This window comes from Trematosphaeria pertusa, assembly GCF_010094035.1.
Source record: "Trematosphaeria pertusa strain CBS 122368 unplaced genomic scaffold BU26scaffold_16, whole genome shotgun sequence".
Classification (NCBI taxonomy): Eukaryota; Fungi; Ascomycota; class Dothideomycetes; order Pleosporales; family Trematosphaeriaceae; genus Trematosphaeria; species Trematosphaeria pertusa.
The window spans coordinates 986,722-1,002,092 of NW_022987227.1; the positions used below are offsets into that span (position 1 = coordinate 986,722).

A 15,371-nucleotide genomic window follows, 5' to 3' on the forward strand; every position below is an offset into this window, starting at 1 on the left:
GGCCCAAGCAGAGTTATGCATATCTCCTCTCCTTCATCTCCCCTCGCTTCGCCAAGCAACAAGGATGGCTATATAAAGCATCATTCCCTCCCTTCAACTCCTTCCCTCCACGCCAAACTGTGCCTCAAGCACCTTAAAATCAGCCCCCATTCATCTGATGAGCTGGCGGGCCTTCACCCTAAGAAAATCTCATCGTCAAATTATGTTTCCGCCTCGTTCTGAATAAGCCTCCAAATTCTTCACCTTTCTCTAAAATCGCGGAGCCGTTGACAAAATGTGCAGTTCGCCGCATTGGAGGTTACAAAAGCCAAAGGCCGAAAATGCGATGGAGTAGGCGGTCGGGGCTGGGGACTTTGAGCGTTCCTCACGCTCTGTTGAAGAAACGTCTTTTCGTATTTTATTCTGTTGTCTAACTTTTACCTGGAATGAGCCAGCTTCCTAGAAAGCTATATAAAGAGTCTTTTTCTCTCTGCGCTCGCTCACTCTCTCACTCACTCCACCATCGACTCCCAGGTCTCTAAAATGTCTGGGAGTAGCTTGAAATGCTCTGTCTTTCTGTGACTAAAAGGTCTGCTGCGGGTGCGGATGTGTCAGCAAAATCATTGTCAGCTCCGATGTCGCTCTCTGCTCCGCTGTCCTGTTCTAAGCGCGTACGAACTTGGACACTCGTGGCACATCTATACCCCAGACGAAGCCTGGGACTTAAAAACTATTATGTTCGCTCCCTGCCCCGGCTAGTCAGTGATGTCGGAATCCAGAATACGTATAAATAAAGCTCTCCTCTTTCTTCGCTTGCTCAGGTCTACTTTACGCCACGACACCTTCCTGCAGACTCTAAATTTCGCAAGAGGAAGACGACATGTCCTCGGACTGTGCCTGTTTCTAAAATTGAACATGTTTCCTGTACATGCTTTGCTGCTTGGAGCCTAGAGGAGACATCACCCGTACAATCGTTCTGCCGATCGAAAACAAAACTCTCCGAAACTATGCGGTCTCGAGCTTCCGTGTCAGGAATAATATAACCTGAAAAAAGGGGACATAAGTTTGCCGCTCAACTCCCTCCATGTGCGGCCTGGGAGTATATATAAATTCCACCCTCCATTCGACTTCGACCACCTCTCCACACTGCAACACCTTTTACAATCACTAAAACAGATGATAAATTGGATCTATGTCCGCTGCCCTCGCCTTCTCTAAAAACCCGACCCCAATCCAGCTATGTCCTCCCCGCCCCAAACCCCTCACACCACCTCACCACCGTCGCTCAAAACCGGACAACTCGAACTCCATGTGCCGGCCGGAAGTAAGCTTATGACTTAATCACCCACAAAAGCGGAAAGTGCTGGACCAAACGTGTGGTAGGACCGCGGCCGGAAAAAGGATCGGGACGGAAGAGATTTAGTATCCGATCCGATGCGCACCATCGACGCCGGATATGGACAACGCTGGGTGCGGTGGGGTTTATTAATCGGTGCTGACATTATGAGAGGGGATGAATAGGGCGGGTGGAAGTATTCCAAATGTTAGAATGGCGATGTATGGGTGGATAGGAGATCCTGTTGATCGTTAGTCAATGTTGCACAAGACCGACAGGAGTAAAGAATATAAGAGCTACCATTTCCACCAACTCAAAACCCACATCTTTCAGGAAAACTTGAAAAGCAGCACATTGCACCGTCTTAACCTCCTCTCCCACATACACACGCATCCCACATCCCAAGATGCCCGCCGTCCTCCCCAACCTCACTCGCCTACTCGCCGGCATCCCCGTTCCCAATACCCCCCTCATCAACGCCTCCATATCCCTAGCCCACGCGTCCCTCCCCACCGACGGCTACAACCACGTGATGCGCTCCTGGCTCAACGCCCAGGCCATCATAAACCACCTGCCTGCATCCAACCGCTCCGCCATCGACCAGGAGGCCGTCGGCGTGGCCGCCGTTCTGCATGATATGGGCTGGTAAGTTCGAAGCCTGAATATAAATACCTCTAGTGAACTGTATAAGAGCGCTGACGAGGGGCGTAAGGGCGTTTGACACCGCATTCGTATCCGAGGACAAGCGCTTCGAAGTCGACGGCGCAATGGCAGCTCGAGCATTTGTAGAACGCGAAGGCGGCCGCGCGTGGTCTAGCAAACACCGCCAGCAGCTCGTCTGGGACGCCATCGCGCTGCACACCACGCAGGACATCGCGCGGTACAAGGAGGCCGAAGTGGCGCTCGTCTCGGGTGGCGTGGTGACCGAGCTCGTCGGGCCGGAGATTGCCAAACAAATGTTCGGCGACTTGATTACTGTGACGCAGACGGAGTGGGAGCAGATTGTAGCGGAGTTCCCACAGCCGGGGCTGAGGGGGTATCTTAGGGGTGTCATGGTGCGGCTCTGTGGGATGAAGCCGGAGACTACGTATCAGAATTTTGTGGGGGATTATGGGGAGGAGTTTTTGGAGGGGTATGAGAGGGAGGGGCATAGGGACGTGGATTTGCTAGAGAGTGTGTTGCCGGAGTGAGATGGGGACGGGGGATATGGTATGAGGAGTGTGGGTGGGTGGCGAAGAAAAGGGGGCGCTGTACGGATTGAGAAGGCAAGAAGGAGAAGGGTTTGCTTCTTTAGACCGCAACGAAGAACTCTTTACACCTTACGAACCTCACTATTCCCATCAACACACCACCTAAGACCATCAATCCCCCCATTACCGTCAATGCAACCCCGAAGCCTCTAGCGTCGGCCAGAATAGCTGTAGCGCAGATTCCAGCGGCCGCCGAGATTCCCGCTAAAGTCGACACAAGATTGATCCGAGACACCATAGCCGGATGATACGACAGACCGCTCCAGTGGAAAACGGTAAGAACCTTGATATGCAGCGCCAGCAGCGGACCCAACGCACACCCATACGCGACACCACAGGTCGCTGCCGTGAGGAAACTAGGCATCCAGGCCGGAACGATGTAACCGACGCCAGCGACCATCGCAAAAGGTACATAAGCGTTGATCGGCCCGAGCAACCGCCTCGAGTACGGACGCACGAAGTAATTCGCAGTAACCATCGCGCACCCAAAGGTAATAAAGAGGACATAAGCGCCGAAATCAGGGAAATGGTTGGACGGCGGGCTCGACACGAGGAGCACGGTGAAGGTGGGCCACACGAAGAATCCAGAGAACAGGAGGAAGTAGCCGCCAAGGAACCAGAGCATGCCTTTCTCCTTGAGGATCCTGTGGCGTGGTGGGTCGTCCGACGGCTTGAGGAGTTTGTACCCCTTGGACTTGCGGACTTGCTGGAAGGCGAGGAGGAGGGTCGTGCCGCTGAGGACTGTGTTCATCCAACAGAGGGAAAGATGCTTGCTGGAGCGCAGACATGTCCATGCAATGAAACTGTAGAAAAAGGCGCCGAACATAGCAACAGTCCCGCTTTGCATGGACGCTAGAGGGACGTTGTTCTTGTAGTGCGACGCGAGGCACAACAGCACCATGCCACGGAGAATGCCCAATGCCAGACCCATGATGCCACCCTGGACGAGTATCAACAGCCACACTTGTTTGCAGTAGTGAAGAGCGATCTGGCAGGCGGTGACCGCGAAGCCAGCCAGGAAGATCGTTGCGCGCCATCTTGCTCGCTGATAGAGCCACTGTGCCGGAAAAGCCATCAAGAAAATGCACAGGATTTGAATGGCGATTATGGCGGACAGCTCGAGAAGCGAAGCTTTGGGGAACATGGTAGTGTAGTAGTATTCCAAGTAAGGCCCGAACGAGAGCGGGATGCCGTATACGTTGAAGACGATGAGGGCTTGGGCCGTGTATGCATGGATCCGATGCTTCCATTCGCCTCCTTCGCCATCCTGGGGCGTGAGCCCGTGGACTTGGGTTGCCGCTTGAGACGCCGAAACGGTCGCTAAGGATTTTGAAGTATGCGTCGAGCGTGTCTGAGAACTGGCGGACCCCATGGCGAGGACAAAATGAGGTCGAAACCTTGCACGTAGGACGAGTTGGGCTCGTTGTGTGACGAACTTGGCGGATCCCAAGCAAAAGTGTGAAGGAAGAGCGATGAAAGAGCATGATAAAGGGGTCGCGAGAAAGGGAAGGAAGGCGTTATGAGAGCCGGAAATGTAGCTGATCGCTTCCGACAAACACGCATATCGAGCTGGCGTGGCTTTTGGAGGAGGTTCATGTTGAATGTGACAGGGAAGGGCGGTCCAAACACTGGGAGAGTGTAGTGAAGTTCGCTTCCGCGGAACCCGTGAATGCACGAGGAAAGCAGTGTCCTTTGGGGGTTGACTCGAGTACTCCCGCTCGGAACTCAAGGAGCCACCCAGGATTCGAAGGGGTCTGGCTGCTCACTTGGGTAACGTAGTTATAATGGTGTGTTTTAGAGAGAGACGACAGAAAATTTCACTTGAGACTAGAGGTGCAAGATATCAAGGAAAGAAAGGAGAATCCCACTACCTGAGACCCTCAATGCCGACAGAAATCCCTCTTTTCAGATGCCGAAGAGAAGCAAAACCACATACACAGGCATAAGAACGGGCCTTATCCGTAACGCCGTTGCGGGAAATAACTCGAATCCCAATACGAAGAAATATCCACGAGATAGACGGGTATCTCAGAAAATGCCGTTCACAATCTTGCCGCCAATGGTCGCACCGGCGCCAAAGATAGCAGCGTTCCCCAGCTTCTTGCCAAACTTCTTGCCTCCCTGTTCCATCTTGCTGGGCTCATGCGGGCCGCCATTCTGCTGGGCGCCATTGGAAACATCCAAAGGCATATTTCCATAGTTGCTAGGTGCCGGGCCTGGCGATGGGGCCGGCACAATAGCCTTCTCCTCTCGGCGCACGTAGCTAGCGGGGAAGATGCCCTCTTGTCCGGTGCGCTCGTTGGAGCCCTTCCACCACTCGTTATTCATGTATTCCGTCACGACGACCTTGTCGTTCGGCAAGAGCGCAAGGTCGCCGGCATCTTGAGCGTTGTACTGGTACAAGGCGGTAGCGTGGCAGAGCGCGGGAGGGCCGACGGGGGCAGCTGGCGGTGTCGGGTATGCAGGTGGGGGCGGGTTCGCGGCGGCGCTGTCGGCGTAGTATCCGATGTTGCCGTTCTTCTTCTCGGGCTCTGGCGTCTTCGATACGTTCAGGTTGGCGAGTTGCTGCGTAGGCACGGCGGGGAGGGCGCGGCCGGACGAGGCAGCGGACGCGGGGAGCTGGTTGATGATGGTATCGTACTGTTGTGAGGTGATGACATTGGCGTCGACGAGGAATTCGAGCTCCTGGAACACTGTGAGTACTCGGCTACCTGCTCTACGCTTCTTCACGTACAGTCTTGATCACCCTCAGCGACCGGTTGGTCATCGCATGGCTGAAGCCGTCGGACATGGTGGAGGTGTTTCGGGGGTATCAGAAAGCCAGTCGCGTGATGAGCGTGAAAACTAAAGAAGCTTTATTGCGACAACGATAGCGCACTGTGCAAGAGATGCGCAATGTGAGTCTGGATTGTCCGCGGTCAGAGAGTGGTGAGGGGGTGTTCTGGTGCTGGTGGAGAGAGGTGATCCTTCGGTTTCGCGGCAGCGAGGTTGCGGAAAGGTTCACGGGGCTGTGCCGCACTAACCAATTGTGGACGTTGGGGCTGTGCTTTATATTGGCTCCCCAAGTTCGTGACGGCGAATTCTCCTATTCACAGGTTGCACTATTCCTTCAATCCGAGAAGCCTTGTGCGATGAGATCTGTTCTTCTTTTGCGTTGACTACTGGTGCTGCTCAAAACATCCAGGGTCCACTTACTCCAACCACCCGGCGCCCTGGTTCAATGGCCTCGCTGCTTGGACATCTGCACCATTCCCTGGAACATTTCCTGACGCGTCTTCTCGAATTTCTCGAACGCATTCTCTACGAAGCCCACCGGAATCTGCTCGTCTCCTCTCACAAGCTTGGCCCATGACTCCTCCGTGAACTGGTCCAGCGGCATGCCCATTGATCGACCGTTCTTTATATCAGGCTGGTGCTTCTCATCGTGCAACTCGGTCTGCACGGCTGGCGGGAAGATTTCGATGACCTTGATGTTTCCAGGCCCATCCTTCAACTGTTCCCTGAGACAGAGAAGGAAGTGGTGTAGCGCCGCTTTTGAAGCGGAGTAGTTCAGGCGCATGAGCAGAGGGATCAGCGCGAGTCCGGATGAAGTGTATATGAGGGCCGTCTCATTGTCCTGCTTCTGTAGGTGCGGGATGAAGGCCTTCGTGAGGTGGATGTAGGATATGTAGTTCGTATTGAACTCCAACTCCAGGGCCGACAAGTCGACAGTATCCGGTTGGGCGAAGTTGAAGCCGCGTTGGATACCAGAGTTAATAATAACGCAGTCAAGGTCCGGATGTCGGCTCGTGATATCGACCGCGAACTTGGGGATCTCGCTGAGTTTGGTAATGTCGAAAACGACGGCTTCAGCCTTGTCTTTACCGTGCTTCGTCACGAACTCGTCCAGGTTCTCTTTCCTCCTCCCGACGACAATAGCCTTCTTTCCATCTCCGACCACTTTCTCCGCATACGCCAGGCCGATACCTGACGTGGCACCGATGACGAGGACTTTGTTGTACTTGAGGGACATGATGGAACTTTGCTGAGGTAGTATACTGCTCGAAAGGTTCTCTTGGCCAGGCTGCGGATTTATATACTGCGAGGAGAGCCTCAGGCGTGGCAGCATATTACGAAATACGAGCCGAATGCGATAGATTGTGCCCTTCGTCTTGCATGTGGCACTGCAGTTGGCGAATGAGATACTCCACGTTGCTTCCACCAAACCCAAAACGTCCAGATGGTGATGGTAGTCGGAGATATCGCAATATTCTGCTCCGATATCTCTTGATCTCGAGAGCCTCAACCAAAAGTACTTGGGTAGAATATTCAGTGCGGCAATGTGGGGTTCATGATGACGTGCAGAATTGAATAGCTCGTCGGCAGTTGTGCTCGAAGGTCATGCTTGTCTGAGCCCAAGACGAAACATGCGGAAATCTCCGAATGATCTCGCTTTCGATGTCTATCAACAGTACTATAATGTATGTCAGGTATACATAATGGGGTCCCTGCAGAACGTGTCTCGTCCCAAAGGGGTTTAGCACGATCTACTAGGTAGGGAATCCATCGTTGGGGCCTTCAGCACTCCCCTCCACACCATCAACGGCATCGCATCACCAATGGACGGGACAGGCACCCTTCCTCCTTTATTAGCGCAAAAGACATGTGTGCAGTGCAAATCCAGCAAAAAGAAATGCGACAAGCTCCTTCCCGCTTGCAGCCGATGTCTGAGGTACTGCACGCACAGAAGTCCATCAGCCGAGTCGGACATTCCGCAACCGCTAACAACGGATTGCAGGCTTTCGCTAGGATGCTCGTACCCTGAGCGAGACAGGCAAGACGAGTCTGATGTCAACTATCACCGCAACGACTCTCGTTTCGATGAAGTTTTCCGGCGACTCAATACAATCGAGGCGCATGTCTTCTCAAGGGGGGAGGGCCATAGAAGGACTCCCGCACAAGAAAAGTCTCCCGCAACACTGTCCGAACCAGAAGGAGCACGGAATCCGCTGTCTTTGGCTGTAAATCCAGAGACTCTCGAACCGCAATATTTGGGCCTCGTTCTCTGGGCTAGCGTCGTGCGAGCTCTGGACGAGCATGAGACGAATATTGCAGCGACTGCTCAACAATATTTCGCATCAACGCACAAGTGGTTACCTATAATAACTCAGGCCAAGTTTGAGAGGGAACGACTCAAGCATTTCGACAACTTCCATATATCGCAATCATCGGACAAATTCTTGCTCATAGTTTTCGCTATGCACCTTGTAGTCACGCCCATTTCCCAGCACCCTCAGGCGGAGTCGATTACTCAATCTATTTGGTACCGGACTTGCAAATACCATTTTGCACAGCATGTTGCTCTTAGCCACCCGAGCCTCGAACTGATACAAGCAGGCATGCTGATTGCCCTGTTTGAGCACGTCCAGTGCGTAGAGCAGCGCGCGCTCACAACACTGGGGATTTGCGTGAGGCTTGCCTACGACCTTGAGCTGGATGAAGTCGTGGCAAGGCAATCTAGTCGAGGTCCAGGCGAGATGGTTTTAGAAGAAGAAGAGATAGTGCTCACTTGGTGGGGATTGAGCCGCTTGGAAAGGTGAGATTGTGCTAGCGCTGCCAACACTTCTAAACTACCCTTCAGCTGATTCCATGTTGAGCTTTGTCTGATGAAATTTCAGATATCTCAATATGCCTCCATTGGCGATTCCGAAGCAGCCAAGTCTGCCTTTTCAGTCATACAAGGACAGCATCGACAACCACCGCGTATTGCAAGGCCCGCCCATGGTCGGCTTTAGGACTCTTGATCCGAACACAGTTGAAGCCCATATTTTCGAGCTCGAAGCTGTTCGTAAGCTAGCTCGCGTGCAAGCCTTGGTTCGCGATAGCCGTCATTCCTCGTCTTCTTCATTCCTAGATGCAGCACACCTTTCGCAGAGAGAATTGGAACAATATCTGACGATGATGAAATTAAGAACACGCGATACCGGCTCATGGTCAGGCGTAGCGGTCGCTCTATGGTACAGTGACCGTTCCTTAAGATGGCTGGACTGAGCTGACGCGTTGGCTGTAGCGCAGGGTTACAACTTCAATGCTTCTATGTCGAAAAGCAGGGCTCAGTTGATGAAGATACAATGCTGTCGATCCATTCATACATTGACCGGATCAGAAACGTTTTTTGTCAGTGTCAGGTATACAACGGCTTCACGGATAACTACTTGGGTATCCAGCCATCCTGGGCATCGGTAGCATACCAGGCCCTAAGTGCCTACAGAATCATACGGTCTGCCGACTCTCAACACATATTGCCGGAAATCGACACTACATGTTTCTTGGAAGCATTACAAACGATGTCGGCACGATGGAAATTTGCAGGTGCGTAATGAGTTCTTTTCGCCCAGTCTCCATACACAGGCTAAAATTTTCTATAGAAAAATGTTTGCAACTCCTTGGGCTGAAATAGGGGGCTGGAGCATGCTTAGTTCTTACCTCCAACCGTCTTCCAAGCCTCTTCCATGCTGAGCGTTTTAATGTCTGGGAACATATCGTTCAAGAAAGCACCATCCCGGAATGAGAACGCGCCTTCTTCCATCCACAACCCGAAACGTGCATTCATACCTTGCACCATTGGTTTGGCCACCGCCTCTCCGCCGAACTCCTCATACGCTTTTTTGTGGCCAGGCAGCTCTGTGATCTGGCCCTTCTCCAGCTTCTCGACGGGATCGTACGAAACGACGAACTTAACCCCCTTCGCCTGCTCAGCGATTGCGACCACCTCGTTCCAAGTTTTGCTGTCTCCGACGGTGAAGTACTTCTGCTCCCACTTTTCCAGGCTCAGGAGCTCGGCTACAAACTTGGCGATGTCGAACGTGTAGGTGAACGTGATGGGAACATTTCCAGACCCCGGAATTCCAGCAGCATTTGCATCGACATCTACAGCGATCTTGTGCCTAGTGAGGTGCGTCGGGAGTCCTGTAACATAGTATTCAAGGAAGATTCCTGGGTAGATGACAGTCCATTCAAGGCCGGTCTTCGACAAGGCATCCATGACCTGCAGCCTGAGTGCCGCAAATGGGAAGATCTGGGCATACCTGTATGCAATGTTCAGAATGGTAGCGCTATCTAGGAATGCTGGCGATACTCACTCGGGCTTATAGACGACAGAGCTCCACACGTTCGGGATGAAGCGCTTGGTCATCTTCGAACGATCCGCTGCTTGGACTAGGTTCAACTCCGGCGTGGTATCCATTCCAGCGTTTAGGACGGAGACGACGGTTGATATCTTGTTCTCCTCGAGCATGTTTACCATTGAGTCTGGGTTGGAGTAGTCGGTGGCGAGGACCCGGACGCCCGTTTCTTCTTCAAGCGTGGGATTGGCCTACATGACGGTCATTAGTCCTATGCGAAATGGTCGTCGGGACATGACAGGGGACGAAGGGGGCGTACTTTACGAGCCAAGATCACCACTTCATACCGACTGTCGGCTTTCAGCACATCGACGATGGCCCGGCCAAGGCCACCGGAGCCTCCTGCGACAGCAATGACGGCGGACATAGGGAAGTTCTTCCTAAGTTTGGGTATAGAGTTGAAAGCGGGGTAGTAGTCTGGTGCAGTGGTAAGAGTAGGATGCTCGGATGGTGGATAGTCGATCAACGAGCTCGACGACCTTTTATACCACGCATCTTCCGGTCGTCGTCCCCGTCTTTTTGCGCGAAGCTTATGCCCGTCTATACGGACATAACACGATATGCCTCAAGGATAGCGAGAGATTCTTGGCCGGACGAATATCTGTGCTTGGCGTTCAAGGGGACTTCCCAATGAGGATTATGTGACGCGGCGGCTCCAGCGGCCGCCGACCCGCCAGCGACCCGCCAGTCTCGGAGCGCCAGCAACGCTTCCCAGTACCACGAGAAGGAGCACAGCTCTTCTCCTCTGAACGGCCCCTTGAAGCCGGGTTATTACTTTGGCTTTGACTGCATCCGGTGGCACATGCAGTGTCCCTATGAGCTACTGGATGCTTATTAGTTAAACAGAAGTATGCACCACCACTCGTAACACGACGTCCGCTCGCTCCCGTACATGGCATCTGAGCAAAGTGTCTATGGCCATTTCCTTGCACTACCTTCTATCGTACTCTTTTCACAGACTGATGGCTCAGCTCGGAGGTTCTGTTCGGATGCAAGATGGCGTACCGTCGGCCCGTGTGATTGGTCGGTTCAAGCGGCTTGCGAGCATCCGTCCCGCCGCCATCTGTACAACCTTGTCTCCTCCTTATGGTTCCCTCGGTGCTCTCAACGTTCATCAGTAGTACTCCCTGAAACGGAAATAGCTGTCGCAGCTCCGCTTATTCCTAATCGGCCGCGGACACGCCTCGGAACTCATCCGCCAATAACGGGTAGTGGCCATCTCTACGCAGAAACCCGTCTTGAGATCTCTCGTTACCTACTCTTCCGTGCCTTCGTACAACAGCACCCCACATGAGCAAAGAACGATGGCGAAAACATCAGTAGTGGTTCCGCGGCACGCTTCCGCTATGCTCACCAATCCAGACCAATCTTGCTGTGGTTAGTTCCTTCGCCCTTCGCCAACCTTGGAACCGATCGTGACCCCACTATGCAAATACAGCTAGCTCAGATCCACACCCCTACAAGTACAAAAGGATTAAGCCGCTCGACGAAGGAGTTCGCCGCCACTCTTAACACTTTTTGTTGCTGAGCGTCGTTGGTGGAGATGACGCCGGATTCTAGAAGAGATGGGATTCTAGAAGAAGATAAAGAAAAAGATGAAGGCAACATATCGGCGCTAGAGGAAGAGGCCGAAGTAGTGCAAGCCCAGCAGCCGTTGAGCAGCAAAGATGAAGAGGAGGCTGCGAGATCGGAGGGTAACGGGAGCGGATTACCATTTTCCAAAGCGAGGTGTATTGCGTTAGTTCTGACAGTTACGGGAGCTGCCTTTCTAAATGTATGTCTGAGAGAGAGATATCTGGAATGGATGCTGATGTGAGACAGACCTTGGGCGTCCAATCCTCGGTTATCATTCTCCCGACGATTGGCAGAGCGCTCGATATCCCGGGTAGTCGTCAGCAATGGATTGTTTCGGCATACAACCTTACCTTTGGTTGCTTCCTAGTATGTCCGACTTTAAGTCCGACTTTCTTAGAACGGAACACTTGTTGACGGGTACTGCAGCTTCTGTGGGGTCGCTTGGCAGATGTCTATGGCAAACGACTCATCTTCATCTTCGGTTCTGCCTGGGTTACCGTCATGTCGATTATCATTCCTTTCATCCCGAATGAGATTGGATTTGATGTTCTGCGAGGGTTCCAGGGGCTAGGAGCTGCGGCGATGGTGCCTACTGCCATTGGTATCCTGGGCGTTACGTTTCCTCCTGGGAAGGCGAAGAATTATGCGTTCTCATGCTATGGTGCGTTGTTAGCATCTCTTTCATGAAAGGCCACTCCTGTTGACGAAAAACAGGTGCTGGAGCGCCCTTGGGTGGCATATTCGGAAACATCTTCGTGAGTCCATCGTCTCATGACCGAAAGGGCCAAATGATGCTAACCACACCAGGGTGGTGTACTCGGCGAATACTTGAACTGGCGCTGGGTCTTCTGGATCTACGGCATCCTCGCCGCTCTCTGCACGATAGCCGGCATCTTTGTCATCCCGTTGCCACCCGTGCAACGCGAACCCCGAATGCGCAACACAGTTGACTGGATCGGCGGCACCATCATCACCGTTGGCCTCGTCATTCTGCTCTTCGCCCTCTCCGAGGGAAACGTCGTGGGCTGGAGCACTCCCTGGGTTCCCACTCTCATCGCCGTCTCCATTTTGCTCATCATCGCCTTCGGCTTCTGGCAGCAGCATCTGGAGACCAAGACGGAAAAGCGCCCGTTGATGAAGATGTCCATCTTCAAGAATGTCAAGTTCACTGCTGCGAACGTTATCATGCTGCTGTTCTTCTCGTCCTTCAACAATTACCTCATCTACGCAACGTACTGGTTCCAAGACTACCAAGGTCTCTCAGTCATCCAGACGACAATCCGCTTCATCCCAACCGGTGTAACAGGAGGCAAGTGCTCCACCCCCAAAATTCCCCATGGGGATAAAGTCTAACAAACCCGCAGTCCTCGTAGCCTTCGTAACGTCCCAACTCCTCTCTCGCGTCCGCGGCGACTTCATCCTCTCCTTCGGCATAACCAGCGTCTCGCTCTCGTCCCTGCTCTTCGCCATCCCCATCCCGACGCACACAACATACTGGGCCTACGCCTTCCCCGCCATGGTCCTCTCCGTCTGTGGCGCCGACACGCTCTTCCCCACTCTCACCCTCTTCGTCGCGAAGAGCCTGCCGCCGGAGGACCAGGCGCTCGGCGGCGCGCTGATCAACGCCGTGGGTCAGATTGGGAGGGCGCTGGGCCTCGCGATTGCGACCGCGGTGCAGACGGCGGTTGTTGCGAGGGAGAAGGGGGTTAGTGTAGATCAGATTGGCGGGGAAGGGCATGGGCTACGCCCTTGGGATGAGGCACTTAAGGTGGGGATTAGGAGTACGGCGTGGCTGAACTTTTCGCTGGGGGTGGCGGGGTTGGGTGTGGTGTTGCTGTTCTTCAAGGGGGCGGGGCCGGTTGGGGGCAAGCATTAGTCTGAAAAGCGAAAGCAAGCATAGCATCAATAGACGAGACTTGTCAATACTTCGAAAACAGTCGAGACCTCTGGTATCAGCATACGCACTCCTGCGTCTGAGTAGCGTTCTGAATGCCCACGTGTTGCGATGGTACGCTAGTTTCAAAAAGGCATGGCTTCCGCGCTAACCTCTCTAACGAAACTCGATCTCCATCCATCCATCCTTCTTTCTCTTAATCCCCTTAAGCACACGCCCTCTCGAAATGCGCCGCCGCATATTACTTCCACCGATCGGGCCGAATGCGTGCTGACCGATGCGTCGGGCGTTCGGTGACGGCACAGGGCGAAGACTAGGATGCCTGCAACTTCTGGCTGACGAGCGCCGTAATGCTGCAAAGCAGACGGAATTGGATGTCCGAACCCTCCGCTATAGTAATAATGGAGGTGAAGACCAGTAGGACCTTGCTATCTGCGACACATACAAATGGATCACTGCCAATGAGGGCCGGCCACCTTGACAGCGTCCGGATCCCCAACTGTCGTGTCACCCCTCTCACCCTGAGATTATGCCTAGCTTCTCAAATGTAACTATATAACGGGTAGGCTGAGAATGCAGGCCTGATTTCTTTGGCGCATCACGATCGGAATTCAGAGCTGGTACACAAGGATTGAGAAGATGAAGGTTTTGATCATTGGGGCGGGTATGCAAGTAGCTCGCACAGATGAGCCCCCCCACGGCTGATAGACCTCAGGACCAGCTGGATGCGCTCTGGCGCACGGCTTGAAGAAGGTATTTAGCACCACGCACTACGCTGGACCTCCACCATCCATCGCATCTGAGAACCTACCCTAACGCAAAACGCCAGGCCAACATCCCCTTCTCCATCTTCGACAAAGGCGAAAACATCCACCGCAACCGCCACTGGGCCTTCACACTCGGCTGGGCGCGCCCCTACCTGCTGCAACTCCTGCCCGACCATCTCGGAGCCCAGATCAACTCTTGCCAAGTCGATCCCAGCATCGACTGCGCGGCCATCGGCGAAGACAGAATCGTGCTGTATAATGGCCAGACGCGCGAAGAAGCGTTCACCTTCCCCATCCCGCGGGCAAGCGAGCTGAACATCCGGAAGCTGCGGATTCTGCTGTCGCAGGAGCTGGACGTGCAGTACAACAAGAAGTTTACGCGGTATGAGCTCCTCGAGGACGGAAGAGGAGGAGGCGTGAGAGTGCATTTCGAAGACGGGACGAGCGAGGAAGGAGACGTAGTCGTTGGCGTCGACGGCGCCGGTTCGAAAATGCGACAATGCCTCCTCGATCGCGCTGCCGCAGCGGATATCCTTCCCTTTGCGCTGATGAACCTTCACGCCTCCTACACCCCCGAGCAGGCCCTGCACATCAAACAGCAGCTCCATCCACTCGTCGACATAGCTATCCACCCCGCGGGCCACTACATCCGGACCAACGTGCTCGATATGCCGGACGAGAAAGACCCGAGTACGTGGACGTTCCAGATCCTGTCCACGTGGGCACTTACGAATGTCGAGGACTACGATAACGAGGGCAACAGAGTGAAGCGGCTGAAGGCGCTTGTGGAGAAGTTGGGCTGGGCAGAGCCGTATAGGAGTGTGATCGAGTGGATTCCTGAGGGCACAGAGGTGCTGAGGGATCAGTTGAAGATTTGGAAGCCGGTGAGGTGGGATAACCACCGGGGGCGAGTGACGCTGTGCGGGGATGCGGCGCATGCGATGACTTTCCGTGAGCCTATACGTATCGCCCCCGCGCTTCTTGGGATGCTAATCATGGTATAGACCGCGGGCAAGGCGCCAACAACGCCCTCTACGACAGCTACTGCTTCGTAGAAGCGATGAAAGCCGCCCAAGCTGGTACACCGCTTGAACAAGCGATCAGCGAGTACGATGAGAAGGTCCTGAAGCGAGGGCAAGAGGAGGTCCAGATCTCAAAGGCTCAGACCTTCTTCACGCACGACTGGGAGAACTTCATCAATAGCCCCGTGGTCACGCTGGGGACTAGGCCGAGTCACGGGGCGAAGAGCGAGGGCTATGAGAAAGAATCGCCGGTGAACTAGGCGTCTACCTACAGTCGTGTATCGTAAGTCGTTATGAAAGCATGTTCCTACGCTTCCTCACCGCCAGAGCGCTCGCATAACGCATCCACCATTCCAACCACCCTTCTAACCTTCCACCCTCCCTC

General features: G+C 53.8%; 9 protein-coding genes across 9 annotated transcripts; 4 read left to right on the plus strand and 5 right to left on the minus strand.

The window, feature by feature from the left end:
- The first annotated feature begins 1,647 nt into the window (after positions 1-1,647).
- On the plus strand, positions 1,648-2,725 carry BU26DRAFT_523511 (uncharacterized protein). The gene is made up of 2 exons (XM_033830062.1): positions 1,648-1,960; positions 2,028-2,725. The coding sequence occupies exons 1-2, from the start codon at positions 1,722-1,724 to the stop codon at positions 2,503-2,505; spliced, it is 717 nt and encodes a 238-aa protein (XP_033678961.1). The 5' UTR covers positions 1,648-1,721; the 3' UTR covers positions 2,506-2,725.
- On the minus strand, positions 2,606-3,640 carry BU26DRAFT_436374 (uncharacterized protein; the record flags this gene model as incomplete). The annotated part of the gene is made up of 1 exon (XM_033824175.1): positions 2,606-3,640. The coding sequence occupies one exon, from the start codon at positions 3,638-3,640 to the stop codon at positions 2,606-2,608; it is 1,035 nt and encodes a 344-aa protein (XP_033678962.1).
- A 953-nt stretch (positions 3,641-4,593) lies between these two features.
- On the minus strand, positions 4,594-5,356 carry BU26DRAFT_436689 (SH3-domain-containing protein; the record flags this gene model as incomplete). Its single annotated transcript, XM_033824187.1, has 2 exons — positions 4,594-5,250; positions 5,300-5,356. 2 exons carry the CDS (start codon positions 5,354-5,356, stop codon positions 4,594-4,596), a joined length of 714 nt encoding a protein of 237 aa, XP_033678963.1.
- Positions 5,357-5,663: 307 nt separating this feature from the next.
- BU26DRAFT_523514 (short-chain dehydrogenase/ reductase-like protein) lies at positions 5,664-6,773 on the minus strand. The gene has a single exon (XM_033830063.1). The coding sequence runs from the start codon at positions 6,575-6,577 to the stop codon at positions 5,783-5,785; it is 795 nt and encodes a 264-aa protein (XP_033678964.1). The 5' UTR covers positions 6,578-6,773; the 3' UTR covers positions 5,664-5,782.
- A 390-nt stretch (positions 6,774-7,163) lies between these two features.
- On the plus strand, positions 7,164-8,458 carry BU26DRAFT_509706 (uncharacterized protein; the record flags this gene model as incomplete). Its single annotated transcript, XM_033827166.1, has 3 exons — positions 7,164-8,140; positions 8,223-8,392; positions 8,430-8,458. 3 exons carry the CDS (start codon positions 7,164-7,166, stop codon positions 8,456-8,458), a joined length of 1,176 nt encoding a protein of 391 aa, XP_033678965.1.
- A 561-nt stretch (positions 8,459-9,019) lies between these two features.
- BU26DRAFT_436531 (NAD(P)-binding protein) lies at positions 9,020-9,889 on the minus strand (the record flags this gene model as incomplete). The annotated part of the gene is made up of 2 exons (XM_033824181.1): positions 9,020-9,632; positions 9,687-9,889. Coding segments are annotated over 2 exons (816 nt in total), but the record flags the coding sequence as incomplete, so codon positions are not given.
- On the minus strand, positions 9,822-10,348 carry BU26DRAFT_523515 (uncharacterized protein). The gene has a single exon (XM_033830064.1). It carries the CDS (start codon positions 10,093-10,095, stop codon positions 9,940-9,942), a length of 156 nt encoding a protein of 51 aa, XP_033678967.1. The 5' UTR covers positions 10,096-10,348; the 3' UTR covers positions 9,822-9,939.
- Positions 10,349-11,007: 659 nt separating this feature from the next.
- BU26DRAFT_554723 (MFS general substrate transporter) lies at positions 11,008-13,179 on the plus strand (the record flags this gene model as incomplete). The annotated part of the gene is made up of 6 exons (XM_033832279.1): positions 11,008-11,502; positions 11,550-11,669; positions 11,730-11,964; positions 12,018-12,058; positions 12,111-12,612; positions 12,668-13,179. The coding sequence occupies exons 1-6, from the start codon at positions 11,272-11,274 to the stop codon at positions 13,177-13,179; spliced, it is 1,641 nt and encodes a 546-aa protein (XP_033678968.1). The 5' UTR covers positions 11,008-11,271.
- A 180-nt stretch (positions 13,180-13,359) lies between these two features.
- On the plus strand, positions 13,360-15,369 carry BU26DRAFT_554724 (FAD/NAD(P)-binding domain-containing protein). The gene is made up of 4 exons (XM_033832280.1): positions 13,360-13,861; positions 13,913-13,950; positions 14,027-14,915; positions 14,969-15,369. Exons 1-4 carry the CDS (start codon positions 13,837-13,839, stop codon positions 15,244-15,246), a joined length of 1,230 nt encoding a protein of 409 aa, XP_033678969.1. The 5' UTR covers positions 13,360-13,836; the 3' UTR covers positions 15,247-15,369.
- The last annotated feature ends 2 nt before the right edge of the window (positions 15,370-15,371 follow it).